The 15,926-nt window shown below is 33.6% G+C and overlaps 1 protein-coding gene across 1 annotated transcript; it reads left to right on the top strand.

The window, feature by feature from the left end:
- Nucleotides 1-8,682: 8,682 nt before the first annotated feature.
- Nucleotides 8,683-14,153, top strand: LOC141721647 (ADP-ribosylation factor GTPase-activating protein AGD5). Its single transcript, XM_074524647.1, has 11 exons — nt 8,683-8,950; nt 9,896-9,954; nt 10,314-10,404; nt 11,410-11,464; nt 11,591-11,681; nt 11,792-12,026; nt 12,469-12,679; nt 12,856-13,034; nt 13,246-13,491; nt 13,560-13,618; nt 13,796-14,153. The coding sequence occupies exons 1-11, from the start codon at nt 8,900-8,902 to the stop codon at nt 13,953-13,955; spliced, it is 1,437 nt and encodes a 478-aa protein (XP_074380748.1). The 5' UTR covers nt 8,683-8,899; the 3' UTR covers nt 13,956-14,153.
- The last annotated feature ends 1,773 nt before the right edge of the window (nt 14,154-15,926 follow it).

The raw sequence follows: 15,926 nt of genomic DNA, 5'->3' as shown, positions 1-15,926 counted from the left end.
CTATATCTATGGGGATATTGTGTCATGACTGCAGTATATTTGCTGAATAGGCTGCCTACTCCTGTCCTGTGTAATCACTCTCCTTATGCAGTCTTATTTCATAAAGAACCTGATTATGATGCACTCAAATTTTTTGGTTGTTTAGCCTTTGCCTCCAATCCTGAACATACAAGTGACAAGTTTAAGCCAAAGAGGGCCCCTAAACTCCTAGATTTAACAACCAGGCATGAATTTGTCTCATGAGATGTGACATTTACAAAAAATATATTTCAATACAACACCTCAAACCACACACATTACATGCACCCTACACTTATTCATCTCCCACAATCCTCTGTATATGATGATGAACTCTTCAAGGTTATCACATCTCCAGAAGCCTCCCCAACAACCCCTGACGATCCTCCATTCGACAATTGACTTCCCCGCCACCTGTGAGAAAGTCCATTCGACCATATAAACCACCATTGTGGCTTGATGACTATGTCACGAACCCTACTTATGTCAATGTCGTTACTGTAGTGGATTGCAATATACCACCAACTTTCCACTGCTTTTTGGCTACCCTCACAACTCAACCTGATCCAACATCCTTTACTCAAACTCTCCAACACCCTCACTGGATACAAGCCATGAACCAAGAACTAGAGGCCTTTGAGGATAATAACACTTAGCTGATTACCACTTTTCCTTGTACAAAAAAGGCTATCGGGTGAAAAAAAAAATACAACCCTAATGGTTCCATCGAAAGATATAAATCGAGGCTTGTTATTCTTGGATGCAAACAAGTGTATGGGATCGACTACTCTGAGACCTTCGCTCCTGTTGCCAAACTTATCACCCTTCGAGCCTTGTTAGCAGTTACGACAATTCAGGGATGGCAATCGATGCAAATGGATGTAAGTAATGCCTTCTTAAATGGCGATCTCAATGAGCAGGTTTACATAAAATTTCCTTTTGGTTATACCGGTCTTGGTTCAAGAACTAAAGCTGATTCAATTGGAGTTGTTGTCACATCCTTTGTCTGTCTTCGGTTGAAGTCTCTCTACGGGCTTAAGCAAGCCTCACGCCAATGGTTTAGTAAATTATCATCTGTTTTGTTGGGCTTGGGATATGTTCAATCTCAAACTGACTATAGCCTATTTGTTAAACACACGGAAAATATCATTACTCTCATCCTTGTTTATGTTGACGATATACTTGTAAGTGGTAATTTCGCTACTGAAATTAAAGATATCAAAGAAATGTCATCTCAGTAGTTTCACATGAATGACTTAGGTCCAGTCAACTACTTTCTGGGATTGGAAATCTCACGTTCTCCAACTGGTTTTTTCATCTTGGAAAAGAAGTGGACATGATTCAACAATATGGATTATCCAATGTTGCACCCTTGAAAGTGCCCATGGACACATACCTAAAACTCACTCTAACCAAAGGTACTCTACTTCCAAGCCCTCACCCTTATCAGTGTCTTATTATAAAACTCATCTATTTGATTGTCACGAGGCCGTATATAACTTTTCCAATTCATGTCCTTAGCCAATATATGCATCAGCCAACAAACATTTATATACAGACTGCAAAACGTCTCTTGAGGTACCTAGTATCTAATCCTGGTCAGGGTATTATGCTAGCAACATCTTCTGCAGCTTCTCTTAATGCATACAACGACAGTGATTGGGAAAACTACATTGTTACTAGTCGCTCAACCTCATGTTTTGCATTTTCCTTGGGAATTATCCAATTAGCTGGAAAGCCAAAAAACAGAATGTTGTTGCTCGATCCACGACTGAAGCCGAATATAGGGCAATGGCCCTCACTGTGTGCGAAGTGTCTTGGCTACATGCTCTCCTTAGAGACATGGGCTTGATTAATCTGCCACCTACTGTGCTGAAATGTGATAACCTGGCTGCATTGTCGATAACTGCTAACCCCGTTCTACATGAAAGGACTAATTAAGCACGTCGAAGTCGATTGTCACCTCATTTGAGAGAAACTCGGGACATGCATTATGACTACTTCATATGTACCATCCACTAAGCAGGTTGCAGACCTCTGAACCAAACCTTTATCAGTCAAGCAACACTATCATCGGCTACACAAGCTTGGAGCAACCTCTATATCAGCTGCTCAGCTTGCAGGGGAGTAATGATGTATATGTTCCATGTCAGCAGCCACCTCAATTTACACATGTTGCCATCTCAATGCTAGCTGCATCGACCACCCAGTTTATCATTATTACCTTCTATATCAATTATGTTGCTTTACATTTATGTTTTATGTTTGGACTCTTTAGTTTGTTACTAGTGTTTTGGCCTTAAGGCATTTTCCAAATGCACTACTCTATATAGTTGTATGAAGTCCACTCATTCAGATGAGAATGAATTATTATTGAATCATTGCTTAGTATTTCTTGTTCATTGATTTATCTGTATTTCACTATTTGATCTAGAAGTTTACACTGGTTAACCACTCGAACCTCATTCTCTTATGATATCATCTCAGATATTAAATTTGTGCTCATTTAGTTCAAGCAGAAACGCTGTAGATTTTTCCCCATTTGGTTATGTAAATCTTTGGAACTTTCTTTTTTAAAATTGTTTGGAGGATAGTTCAATTAACAGCCTCGTCCATATGGAACAGAGAGTTTTGGCCTTCAAAATATGAGCCTCTCCGATTCCTCGTGTTTCTATAATGAATGGTGTTGAATGGTGGGTTGTCAATGAATCGAAAATTCGGTCTGATCCGAAGGTTAATGGAGCGGATATGGATTATTGAAAAAAATCTGATCCGCAAAAAATTTGATCCGATAAGTAATGGATATTGATTTAAGTCGATCCGATCCATCAACGATCCGATCCGACTATTTATTTTACATATATATATTATATATATTACAATAAATTTTATAAAAATTATGTGAAGCATATATTAAGTTTTGTTTTAATTCTTAATTGGAACGTACCATATACTCTTATTAGTGTTTAGGCGGAGTGTGTATTAACTACCTAATTGGGCAAACCATATAAACGAAGTTTATCATTCATAAGTATGCTTCTCTGTCACGTTTATAAGAATAATACGAGTTTGATATCTTTCTTATGTCTCGTCTCTTTGTTCCAGTACATGAACATAAGTCTTGCCGCAATGTACTGAGCATGTAAGAATTATTTGGGGTTGTCGTATTGTAAGGACTAACGACTAAGGATTATCAATTTAGAGTTATAATTAATTAAAAATTCTATTTGTATTTGTTTTATAAAGAAATTTATTAAAAATCGGGTTTTTTTTAAATTACGTCTAAATAAAAGGGTTGCGGGTTCTTGTGGACTTCTCTTAAAAATAATTTGTATCAGTCAAACTATGTCCATTATAGCTTGAGGACAAATCTAGTCATCAAAATCATCACACACACACTCTCATCATTTTTGTCATTTTCACATTAAATCTTTGTGTTGGTTCTCAACTTCCAGAATCTAAAAAGAGAAAACTAGTTGTTGCTGAGTCAGAATCGGATGATGAGTAACTTATATAAGTGTTTTGTTTGCTTTTAAATTTTATAAAATATTAAACGTATTTTAAATAATTGTATTGGCATTTCAGTTTTTTTTTAAAATTTAAGTGGATCGGAGCACCGATCCGAAATTCCTTGATCCTAACAGATCCAGATATAGACCGGGTTATGAAAAATCTAACTAAAATCTAATCTGAATCCGAATCAGGTAAAATTAAATGAACCAGGATATGAATCACGGCTGATACGATCCATTGACAGACCTATCATAGCATGCTCTTTAGATCGCAAGTACTCTATCAACATGCTCGTGACAGTGGTAATTACAGTAAAACCTCTATAAATTAATATAGTTGGGACCGGAGAATTCTATTAATTTAGAGAGATATTAATTAATCGATAAATTAATAATTATTAATTTATAGAGAATTTTCGGTAGCAAACAAAATTAACTTTTGATTAAATTTTTATTCACATAAATTTAAATAAAATGAATTGTATAATTTATATTTTATACTTAATTCAATTAATTCAATGTATATGAATTTAGAAAGTCAATGTAATGTACAATATATTAGATTCAAAATCCATGTAGTGTATAAGTTAAATTCATTGTATTTTACATAGAAAATATTCAATGTATATTAAGAAAATTCAAAGTACATGAATTAATTTAATTCATTGTATTTTACATAGAAAATATTCAATGTATATTAGGGATGAGCTTCATGTTGATTTAAATTATATGAAAAAACAAACTACAATTGAATCATATTTTACAAAGATGTAATAGCTATATTTTTATGAATATAAGGAAATTATTAATTTATAATTTTATTGGAACCATATTTTTATACAGGGTTTTCAAAAAAATTATTATCTTATTATCTTATCGAAATTGATCATTTTTTGAACTGGTCCAAGTCGGGATCGGACAAAATTATTAATTTAGAGAGATTATTAATTAATCGAGTATTAATTTACAGAGGTTTTACTGTACATTTGAAATGCGGGACTATCAGGCTGCCAAACTCTACTACCACCAATAGATATATAGAAATAGTACACCAATATAACAGCGAGTGCAAGAAAATTGAAAGATAGCTTACAGATATTGAGAGCTACTTAAGTTTAATCGGAAGTTTGAAGGCACCTAATTAAGTACGAGAATTAATATCCGGAAGGAAAGAATACACTAAACAAAATCAAACACATATAATTTAGATCAATCCTATTGTGTACTATAACTGATCCCCCAAAGACTTGATACAAATCCATATTTAGAGCAAGAAGCAAGAAAACCCCCATAACATTTTGAAATAACTCTAAAAATAGGCTTAATTATAACTTAATTCTTAAAGTATTACACAATATACACATAAACACCTGAACAAAAAAAATACCCCCTCTGTCCCTCCCAAATGTTTACATTTGGGTGGGGCGCGGAGTTTAAAAAAATGATAAAATAGTGGAAAAAAGTTAAAAAAGTGAGTAAAGTAGTGGGACCGATTAATATTATATGTATAAAGTGGGTATAGTGGAGAGAAATAGTGGATGTAGTTATTTTAAAAATTATAAAAACCTTACCATTTTTGGAAAGTTTTGAAATGTAAATAATTGGAAGGGACATCCAAAAAAGGAAAGTGTAAACAAATGGGAGGGACAGAGGGAGTACATTTTAACCCTTCAACTATGAGATTTGTATATTTTAACCGTTTTCTTAATTTTTTTTATAAATAATTATTATATTTATTTTACTTTCAATTAATCATATTAGAAATATAAATTACTACTTATAAAATAAAATTTTAGAATATGATAAATATATAAATTAATTTATTATATGAACTAATTAATATGATAAACTATATTATTTATTAAAGGGTTAAAGTGTACAAAACTAATAATTAAGAGACAAGAGCACGGTTGGATAGCTCAAGTGGTAAAGGGCTTATCCTCTGTCGTCCCAGATCCTGGGTTCGATCCTGGCTCACCCCGAGAATTGTTGAGAACAGATACTCATTTGTAAGGCTATAAGCCAATATTAGTCAAAAAAAAATAATTAAGAGACAAAAGTATACAAAACTCGTAATTAAGGGACAAAAATATGGAAAGATCGGTATTACTGTAATAGTGTGCCAGAGAGAGGGACGGAGAGAAGGAGGGGACTCTGTTGAGTAACCATCTCATCTAAAATCTTAAGGTGTTAGAGGAAGGTCCTAATAGGATCATATGTTTCACAGACTAAAGCTTTTGAAGCTAGTTAAATCGGGTAGTTTTCAAGTCTTGTATGGTTATTTAGCCTTAATGAAGTTAGATTCAAGGGTAGTTCCAACATAAGATCTTCTGGGCTGGAAAGCTTAGAAAGGCTAAATGGCATTATTATGGGGGGACTCATACCATCATCGGTAAGATGTAACATTATCAAAGAAGATAAATTTTAAATCATAGGCAACCATAATCTTACATTACAACTCAACTCCAAAAATTCTAACTTCGTCATGTTATTTATGGGCATGGCAGATTTCTGCAGAAGTTCTTGCGGTAAAGATTTAAGCTTATAATTGATGTAAGATTTCCAATGCTATTTGGCAGATTTCTAAGTTTCTCACAAGACTTTAATTTTAGGGATTGTAACCTACTCAGCAGTCCAATACAACCAATAATCCTTCTTTTGCTGTAAAAGATGCATTAATAACTCGTAGCCTACTCAATTGTCGCGTAGAATCTGGTAATCTATTAATTGCTGTAAAAGATGCATTAAGAGTTTCTAAGCATTGCATCTTCCCCAATTCTTCGGGCAGTAGCTTCAGCTTAAAACAGTAGTGCAAATCTAGTACTCGAAGAAACTTCAACTTGCATATGTTTTTTTGAAGACTTTTGAGGTTTTTGTAGTCGAAAATACACAGTTCTACCAAATTGATCAAGCATCCAAATGAATAAGGTCATTGCTCAATTGCACTAGAACCTCCATCAAACATTTTCAAGCATTCCATATTCACGAGGTAATTTTCTAAGCTTCTTGCAACCACTCAATTTTAACTTCACTATTTTTTCAGGTGAACAATTGAATCTGGCAGTAGATCAATTGCGGTATAACTTGCATCAAGCATTTTTAAGCCTTTGATATCACCCAATTGCTCTGGCAATCGTTTCACATTGTTGCATCCTCTCAAATTCAGGTGACTCAAATTAATCAATTTCCCATTTGATTGGTGGAATTTTAGCAGGCTTTTGCAATCTCGAACAATTAATTTTTCAACCAATAATGAATCTCTAAGGTTGTTGGTGGATATCAGGTTGTTTGAGTGACTGATATTTATAGGTGCTGATTTTAACAACATACAAGATAACACAGATTAATATTCAGACAAGACAAATAGCAGGGCAATATAACATATACATCATATTTTTTTAACGAAGGAAATTCAGTTGTTCATTACCTCTCTTCCGTTTTGGAGCAAATCCAATGCATAGCTAAGATATAGAACTAAATATACAAAACATCACTCCAATACATTACTATAGTTGAATGGAAAATGCAAAGTGGATAATTGATTCTATATAGAGCCGTAAACGAACCGAGCTGTTCGTTAAGCTCGTCCGGTTCGTTCGAGTTCGAGCTCGATAAGCTCGTCCGATAAGTTTATCGAACTCGAGTTCGAATACCATTTCTTGTACGATAATCTTAACGAACCGAACTGAACTTTTAAGGTGTTCGACTCGAGTTCGGTTCGTTCGTTAAGCTCGAGTTCGGTTCGAAAAAAATAGTATATTTATAATATTACATGTATAAATAATATATGTATTATTAATAATATATATTAATTATATTTTATAGTTATTTCAAATAAATATTTTATTTATGAAAAATATATAATTGATAGTATGATAAATTTTTTTTACCTAAAATAATATTTAATTTTTTTTTTTTTAAAATGATGTTCGCGAACAGTTCGTGTTCGGTTCGGTTCGATATGTTCGCGAACAGTTCGTGTTCGGTTCGAATATTACCGAACTCGAGTTAGGACAAAAATTTTTATCCAATAAGCTTATCAAACGGTGTCCGGTTCGTTAAGATTTTGTCCGAGTTCGTTAAAAGTTCGTTCGAGTTCAGTTCGTTTACAACTCTAATTCTATATTTAGAATCAAATATGGCTATAATCATCTTCTCATATAAAAAATGGAAGAAATTTTATTGTTGGATGAATTTCGACTTGTAGCATTGAAGAACAAGTTATATTTTAGCATTAAACTGTCATCTTTTTTATTGGGTGCCAAAATGGAGGAATGGCTATAGCCAATTTAGCATTAGAATGGCTCCTCCACGTTATTTCACATTTTCTTGTCATATATTAATGTTCATAGAAATAATATAACTACACATATGACTTATTTGTCTAGGACCATACCTTCAGTTTCATTTATTTCTCGATTTATTTGATACGATATAATATTAGTCCCGAAGCTAAAAAATAATATTCCGATTCAATACTATCTTTTTTGGAATCACTCTTGATGAACATAAATGATATAATTCAGGTAAAAGAATAACAAAAATAAATGACAAAATAAAATTTGATATATAAAATTAACTATTCATTATTAAAATAACATTTTCAGTAAACTATTTAAACACGAACATAATTCGTCCTCATAGAATAATTATGTATTTTATTTTTTGATTACCTTGAGATTTTGCAAAGCCTCCCATGCATTTTCCAACATGGCATTTTCCAACCTGGAAAGTCTTGTTCAGGAGATATCTTCCTTTTCTACGCCCTTCGTCCTCCTCCTCCTACGGTGTTAGTCAGAGTCTTGTATCGTTTTTTCCCCGCTTCCGCTTAAGCGATCGTCTAATACGCTTTTCAAAAAACTGTATTACACATTTTTTTTATCATGTCTCGTGCGTAAGCAATAAGCGCACAAATTTATAAGTTTAAATTATTTTGATTGTTTCCCGGCTTCCACGGGTATATGTTAAAAAACCCGATAATATATTTGAATATTATTTTTCCACTACAAATCGCAATAATAATGCAATTAACAAAGCCCAGCTGAGTTGACACGCACCAGACCTCCCCAGTCCCCACAACCAAAAAGTCAAACAAACCTTTTACTCCCCAATTTTCCCCAATTCTCCAACGCTTTTATTATTAATAACAATTATTATTATTTATACACACACCGATACACACACATAAGTTTTCTAGATTCCCTAAAGAGAAAGGAGGATTGAGAGAAAGAGAGAGAAGACCCGACCCGACCCGACCCGATCCGCTTTCAATTTCGTCTTCTCTCTGCTATTTCATCTTCCTTTTCTTTTTCAATTTCAATTAATTAATTTTATTTTAATTTAGTCTTCGATTTTGTGTTTTTAAAACGATGAATCAGAAAGCTAATGTCACCAAAGAGCTCAATGCGCAGCACCGAAAGGTCCTCTACTTAATTCTCATTTATTTATTTTTTTTTTGTTTTTTTTTGTTAGATCTCGTATTGATTTGATTTGATCTGTTTGTTGTTTAGTTTATATGTTAGTGAATTACTAATTGTAATTGTTAATTGTTTGGTTGATTTATTTTAGTTATTGAAATTATTGATGATAATTTTAAATAATCTTATTAGATTTATAGGTTATTGTGTATATACATGGTGTGATAAGGTTTATGATAGGTTCGTTTGTTTATCTGATATGATGAATTGAATCGTAATTTACGTAATTGTGGAGCTGTATATGAGCTCAGTATGTTAACGAAGCTAAAATTTATGTTGTTATGTTTATTTGATAATGAAGAATTGAATTGTAATTACGTAACTGTGGAGCTGTATACGAGCTCAGTATGTTGTCGAAGCTAAAATTTATGTTCTTATGTTTATCTGATAATGAAGAATTGAATCGTAATTATGCATTCGTGGAGCTGTATATGAGCTCAGTATGTTGTCTAAGCTAAAATTCATGTTCTTATGTTTATTTGATAATGAAGAATTGAATCATAATTATGTATCTGTGGAGTTGTATATGAGCTCAATATGTTGTCGAAGCTAAAATTTATGTTATAATGTTTATTTGATAATGAAGAATAGAACCGTAATTATGTATTTGTGGAGCTGTGTATGAGGTCAGTATGATGTCAAAGCTGAATTTTATGTTTTCGTAGTGTGTTTGTGAATGATAAGGTTTGTAATTGAATGTATTGCTACGGAGAGAAGGAGATGAGTTTGAAATATTGAAGTTCAAGTTTTGTAGAATTTTGGTATTTGGAAAATTGATTGGTTGATCAGAATACTTTACTTGCTAATGTGTATTGTTTGTTTATCGGTATCTGCATTTTGTTGTTTAGTTGTTGTCGAAATTGGGTGTTTAATGTTTTCTGATTGCAGATATTGGAAGGGCTTCTTAAATTACCAGAGAATAGGGAATGCGCTGACTGCAAATCTAAGTAAGTTTCTTTGAAGTATCAAAGTTGGATGTAAGTGATGTATTAAAATTTGGGCCACTGTTACATTTGTTGGTACTTGGTGGTGTTAGGAGTTGTGTCAAAATTTGATGGGAAGTGATACTTAAAAATTTGCCAAACTATGACATTTTTCGGTATTTGATGATGTTTAGACTCGAATCAAATTGATGGGAAGTCATAATTTATAATTTGGGAAACTATTACATTTGTCGCCTTGTCGGTACTTGATGGTATTAGGAATTGTATAACTTTTGGTTACAATTACAGTTTACCATAAGTCAGTTGTGCGGAAAAATCTTTTCGGATTGTCTGTAGTATTGACCTATTTTTTGTCCGTGCAGGGGCCCTAGATGGGCTAGTGTCAATCTAGGTATTTTTATCTGCATGCAATGTTCTGGAATACACAGAAGTCTCGGGGTTCACATATCAAAGGTAATGTTCATTTAAAAGCTGTAAATTGTGGTATAATCCTTTTCACGCTTATACAAGTATGTTTATTCTTGCATTGGGTAACGGTTCTCAAACTTGAGTTTCTCATCAATCACACTCACACTTGAGTTTCTTATCAATCAATAACACTTGTAAAAAATACAACAGCGTTTTTTTTACTTATATGATAGGTGATCATAACTAAATATGATTTTGTACATTCTGCATCAGACCCAATTTCTCTTTCCACTCATTTGTCATTTTTTGCCCTGTTATTTGGTCATTATGTATGGTTATTCTGATAATTGTACTATCAATCATTCAGGATTTTAGGTTTATTAAATATGACATTGTTCCTTTAAGATGGTTTATTTTCTATATTGAATGCGCCGTGAAAATTGATTTGTCCGAATCTTGCAATAAGACTAAAACATATGCTTTGTCTCTAAGTGTAATGTTCGATTTTCAATTCAATATATTATACGCATTTCACCCTTTAGAAAGTACACTCCATCTTTGCTAGATATAACTCCCTTTGCACCGCTCTCTATGTCTCCCCTAGTACATTTGCTATTTGTCTCAATGGGTAAGGTGTGGGGCGATGCCCAGTGAGGAGGAACTATCATAAATTTTGACTACTAAATTACCAATGAGTTACATTGGTATTTTACTCAATAAGCTCGGAATTGGGTAGTATATATCCTACAGATTTACGCTAGCAATTATTAATCAGCATCCTCAAAAGAAAAATCATCTTTTCTACTTGTTGGTTTCATTGAAAATCTATGCTTATTTGTCCCGCATATGACAACCCATTCGGTCCCTACTATGATACAGCTAGGTGATAAAACATGTTCTGAGCATTTCTAATTTCTCATATTGCATATTGTTCATCTTTTGCTCTTCGGCAACCCCTAATTTTTTTTAAAGTACAGTTTTGGATTTTAAAAGAATAAATATGTTCAGAATCAGTTTTGATTGTAATATTCTTTCTCGACTCGCGTGCAGGTCAGATCTGCAACACTTGACACATGGCTTCCGGAGCAAGTTGAATTTATTAGATGTAAGAGCTCATTTTCGTCATGGTCTTAATTTTCTTTTTGTGTTCCCTTATGCTAATCTATTGAGTATGGACTGATGAAGTAATTGTCTCCCCTTTTTATTGAAATTGGTTTTCTTCTGCACACAGCAATGGGAAATGAAAAGTCTAATAGCTACTGGGAGGCAGAGCTTCCGCCAAACTATGACAGGGTCGGGATTGAAAATTTTATCCGTGCAAAGTATGTATTTAAAAAAAACATTGATATTCTGTTTCTTTAAATGATGTATAGTTGATTATGATTCAGTTCTTTATACCTTGTTTGTTACATATTTTGTGAAATAATTTAAGGTATGAAGATAAAAGATGGGTTTCCAAGGATGGGAAACCAAAGTCACCTGTCAGGGAGCAAGTTGAGCAGCCCTCTGCTCAGTGGCAGAGACCTGTTGAAAAAAGTGGTTATGCATATAATAGAAATCCCGAAAAAGTTGCGGAGGACAGAAAGAAATATCAGCCACGCAGTACTAATAACAGCATTCCTGCTGCTAGAATCAGTCTACCTGTGCCCCCGAAGGGACCTGAACCTGTATGTCAAGCTGACTTTTTTGGCTAGTTCTTCTGTTTCAGATTTTGTAGTCTGTTTCCTGGACCTGCTTTCCGTTAATAGAAGGGAAAAGTAAAATGTCCAGACAATCTGGGAACATAACTTGCCAATACGGATTTAGGTTTATAGTCAAAAAACTTTACCTCAATATCATACTAAATGAGTAGAAACCTCGGGACATGGATTGGTAGCCTTATTGCTTAGCTTATTTAAATGGGAAACATTAGTTGCACACTTGAATCATTTTAAAAATTAGCCTCATTCCTCCTAAAGAATTATTTCTAGTCTATGATTTTGTAATGACTGCTTGAGCCCTAAGCCTTTATCAGAAATCACTCGATTCTTGGGCGATGCTTCCTGAAATTTGAAAGAATGATAATCTTACTGGCTATCAGTTGGTCTTGCTGATGTGATTGATTTGCAGGTTGCTTCAGTACCAAAGCTTCAACAGGTGATGCACAAAGCGGAACCACCAGTGCCTCCAGCTGATCAAGTAAAGCAGGTGGCCGAAGCTGTTTCTCCACCCAAAGTCGATTTTGCCACGGATCTTTTTAACATGCTTTCAATGGATAATCCTGCTGAGAGTGGCTCAGAGGCACATTCCACGGATGATAATGGATGGGCTGGTTTTCAATGTATGTATGAGCAAATCTTTTCAGTATTTAAATTTTTCTTTTGCAGCATATCTTGCACTTCTGCTTGTCTTACTCGAGGAGTACATCGAAAAATCTCCGTGCTAGTTAGGAGATAGAGGTGGTGGTATGGTTGAATTTGTCTTGTCTGCTGACTTTGACTTTTGACATTATTGCAGCTGCTGCAGGAGGTTCGAATACTGAGAAAGCAACCCCAGCAGAACCTGTTAATAACAAGATTAATTCTTCTTCTGGATTAGAAGATTTATTTCAGGATTCGCCTTCGATCACACTCCCAAGCAATGAACAGAAACCTAATAAGGATGTTAAAAATGATATCATGAGCCTTTTTGAGAAGGTAATAGTTGTATTTTTGTTATCAGCTCTGTTTGGAGTTCTAATAGTACATGCTTGGCCATATAATCCGAGTAGGGTTGACCTTTGTTAAGTTTATACATTATATAAGTAGTTAGATCACTTTGTCCAGTGAAAGTAGATGACCGTTGACATGTTGTGCATGCCATGGTAGTTTTTTGTTCGTTTTACAGTTCTGATGCAATATTATGCAGTCCAACATGGTGTCGCCTTTTGCTGCACATCAACAACAACTTGCAATGCTAGCTCAACAACAGTCGCTTCTTATGGCTGCTGCTGCTAAATCTGGCGGTGACATGCCTAAAATTCCTGGCAATGGACAGCAACCTGGACCCAACGGTAATGGTTTGCCTTCTCAAAATTGGCCCAATTTTGGGTATCAGATTCCTGGGATGATGATTCCTGCCACAGGAAAGAGTGATCTACAGAACTATATGCAGGTAAATATTCTCATTGGTATTTGTTGCAAGTTGAAGATACAATTTTGATGTATGTTTTCTGGGGACAGATGGGAAATACGGGACCGACATTACCAGTTGGGAATTCAGTTCCACTTCAAGATTCCAGGTGAGTGCTTTATATCTTAGTAAATTTGAAGTCAGATTTTAGTGTATTCAGAATGCGTACGTGTATAACTATATATGTATGTGCAAGAACAAATCAAAGATATTTTGAAACCCTGTGATCTGTAAGAACTGAAGCTAATTTAAAATGTTCTACTCCTTTTCATATTTCCGTATGCAGCTTTTATGGCATGGGACAGTATACTACAGGAAATGGTGTGTCACCTTCGGCAACAACAAAACCACAAGCAGCATCTACACTACCATCTGCATCTTCAACACAAAAAGGAAGCGATTTTGACTTTTCCTCACTAACACAAGGGATGTTCTCAAAACCTTAAGTATATTCAAAGGTGTCGGTGCTGGAATACTGGAAATATACAACAAAAAGTAGGTTTTTTTGGAAATTTTTCCCTGTACGCTGGGATTGTAAACTACTTGTACAAGAGGCCTGTCGTGTTTTATTTTTTCCTTTCCATGTGGTAGTGCCATTGTACCAAAATAGGTTACAAGGAGTAATAAGCCGGGTTTATGTTTTCTCCCGTGTGTCCTTGGGGTTTCTTCATATTTTGATAGAATATGAGCACGAAGAGAAACCTGATTTTGATTGTTGCGTATAAAGTTTGCATGTTTGAATCTGGTAACAACTTTGAAACCCTAAGATTTTTGCTTCTGAATAGAAATGTTGTGTAGAAAGTTTGCATGTTTGAATCTGTTAACAACTTTGAAACCCTAAGATTTTTGCTTCTGAATAGAAATGTTTAGAAAGTTTGCATGTTTGAATCTGGCAACAACTTTGAAACCCTAGATTTTTGCTTCTGGATAGAAATGTTATGTGTAGAAACAATCTATGTTAACGTGTCTTGTAAACCAGGTTTGTTTTATATAGAACGTTGACTTCACGCCATACGAAATATGGTTAAGCATCCTAGTCTTAAACAAAGGTTTTAATTTTTCATATGATTACAACAAATTGGAAGATAAAATGAAAGTTATACTCTACCATAATTCTAGATGAATCTCTTACAATGGATGTACATCTCAAACATACTCCCTCGGTCCCAAAATAAGTGTTGCTTTAACTTTTGACACATTTTCTGAGATGTTAAAAAAAGGTACTTGTATATATTTTTTATATAAATTTTCTTTTCTAAATAAAAATATAAATGGAAAATTTTAATTCAGGAAAAAAAAAATTGAAAAAAAGATATATGCAAATATATTTTTTTAGTACCTTAAAAAACGTATCAAAAGTCAAATCGACACTTATTTTGGGACAGAGGGAGTAACATTCTTAACATATTTTAAAGTAATAAATTTAAAATTTTAATTGGGCCAACAACTTCCCTCCTCCATTTGGGTATTTGAGTATTGGAACTTTCTATCACAATTTTAGAAGAAATGACCCAAAATCTCGCAATCTGAAAAAATTACCCCTTTTATCACTCAAAACGCATTTTTTATTTTCGTTTATACAAAACGTATTTTTTATTCACGTTCATATTAATTTCAGAATATAAAATAAGTTTTATAAAAAATAAAAATAAAAATAAAAATTTTGAAAACACATTTAAACAATGCTTTTATGGGGTAAACACATTAAAAATATGCGTTGTTAAAGCTAGAATGTAGTAAAAGAATGCATTTTATTAAAATTTTGGAGGCCAACTTCAAAGCCCAATACAAAAGTAAGTCATGTTTGAGGTGATTGATAAAAGTAAATAAAACTTGCCTTTAAGGGCCATCTCCTTCAACTTGTGATATTTTCGACCATTTGCTTTCAAATTGTGAGATTAAGGATCATTATACTTATTATTTCTTTTCACCCAATCGAATGATATATTATGTATTTTGTTTATTTTTGCTATCGCATGTGTTTACTATATGCATGTTATATTTTATACTTATGAATTAATATTTAAGCCGAATAATTTAGTGATCATGTATACTCCTTTATATATATATAATATTATAGGATAATAAGTTAATTTTTTTAGTGAGAAGCCGAACTCGTGTTTTTCTGTTTATATACCTGATACTACGATTTTTGAAATTATTATTATACCCGAACAATCAAATCATGCCATATTTATTAACTCTCTTATGTCAATTATATACAAGATACATAATACAATTGTATTTTGGTTGTTTATGTGGAATTTTTATTTCGATTTTATTTATATTAATTTGAATTTTATCTGTATTTGAAACGGCTAGCTGGACACGCTGTTGCATGTATTGACTTGGTCGTGGGGTCATAGAGATTATTTAGGAACTGCATGAATAAGTCTAGAGTTGTAACTGCATTAGGA

The sequence above is a fragment of the Apium graveolens genome, chromosome 4 (assembly GCF_009905375.1).
Source record: "Apium graveolens cultivar Ventura chromosome 4, ASM990537v1, whole genome shotgun sequence".
NCBI classification, from domain to species: Eukaryota; Viridiplantae; Streptophyta; class Magnoliopsida; order Apiales; family Apiaceae; genus Apium; species Apium graveolens.
This window is presented reverse-complemented; position numbering and strand designations above follow the sequence as displayed.

Excerpts from the sequence above, each read along its gene's own strand:
- LOC141721647 (XM_074524647.1), top strand. The coding sequence starts at position 8,900 with ATGAATCAGAAAGCTAATGTCACCAAAGAGCTCAATGCGCAGCACCGA. Across the intron at positions 8,951-9,895 it reads TCAATGCGCAGCACCGAAAG|ATATTGGAAGGGCTTCTTAA; the intron begins GTCCTCTACTTA and ends TTCTGATTGCAG. Across the intron at positions 9,955-10,313 it reads TGCGCTGACTGCAAATCTAA|GGGCCCTAGATGGGCTAGTG; the intron begins GTAAGTTTCTTT and ends TTGTCCGTGCAG.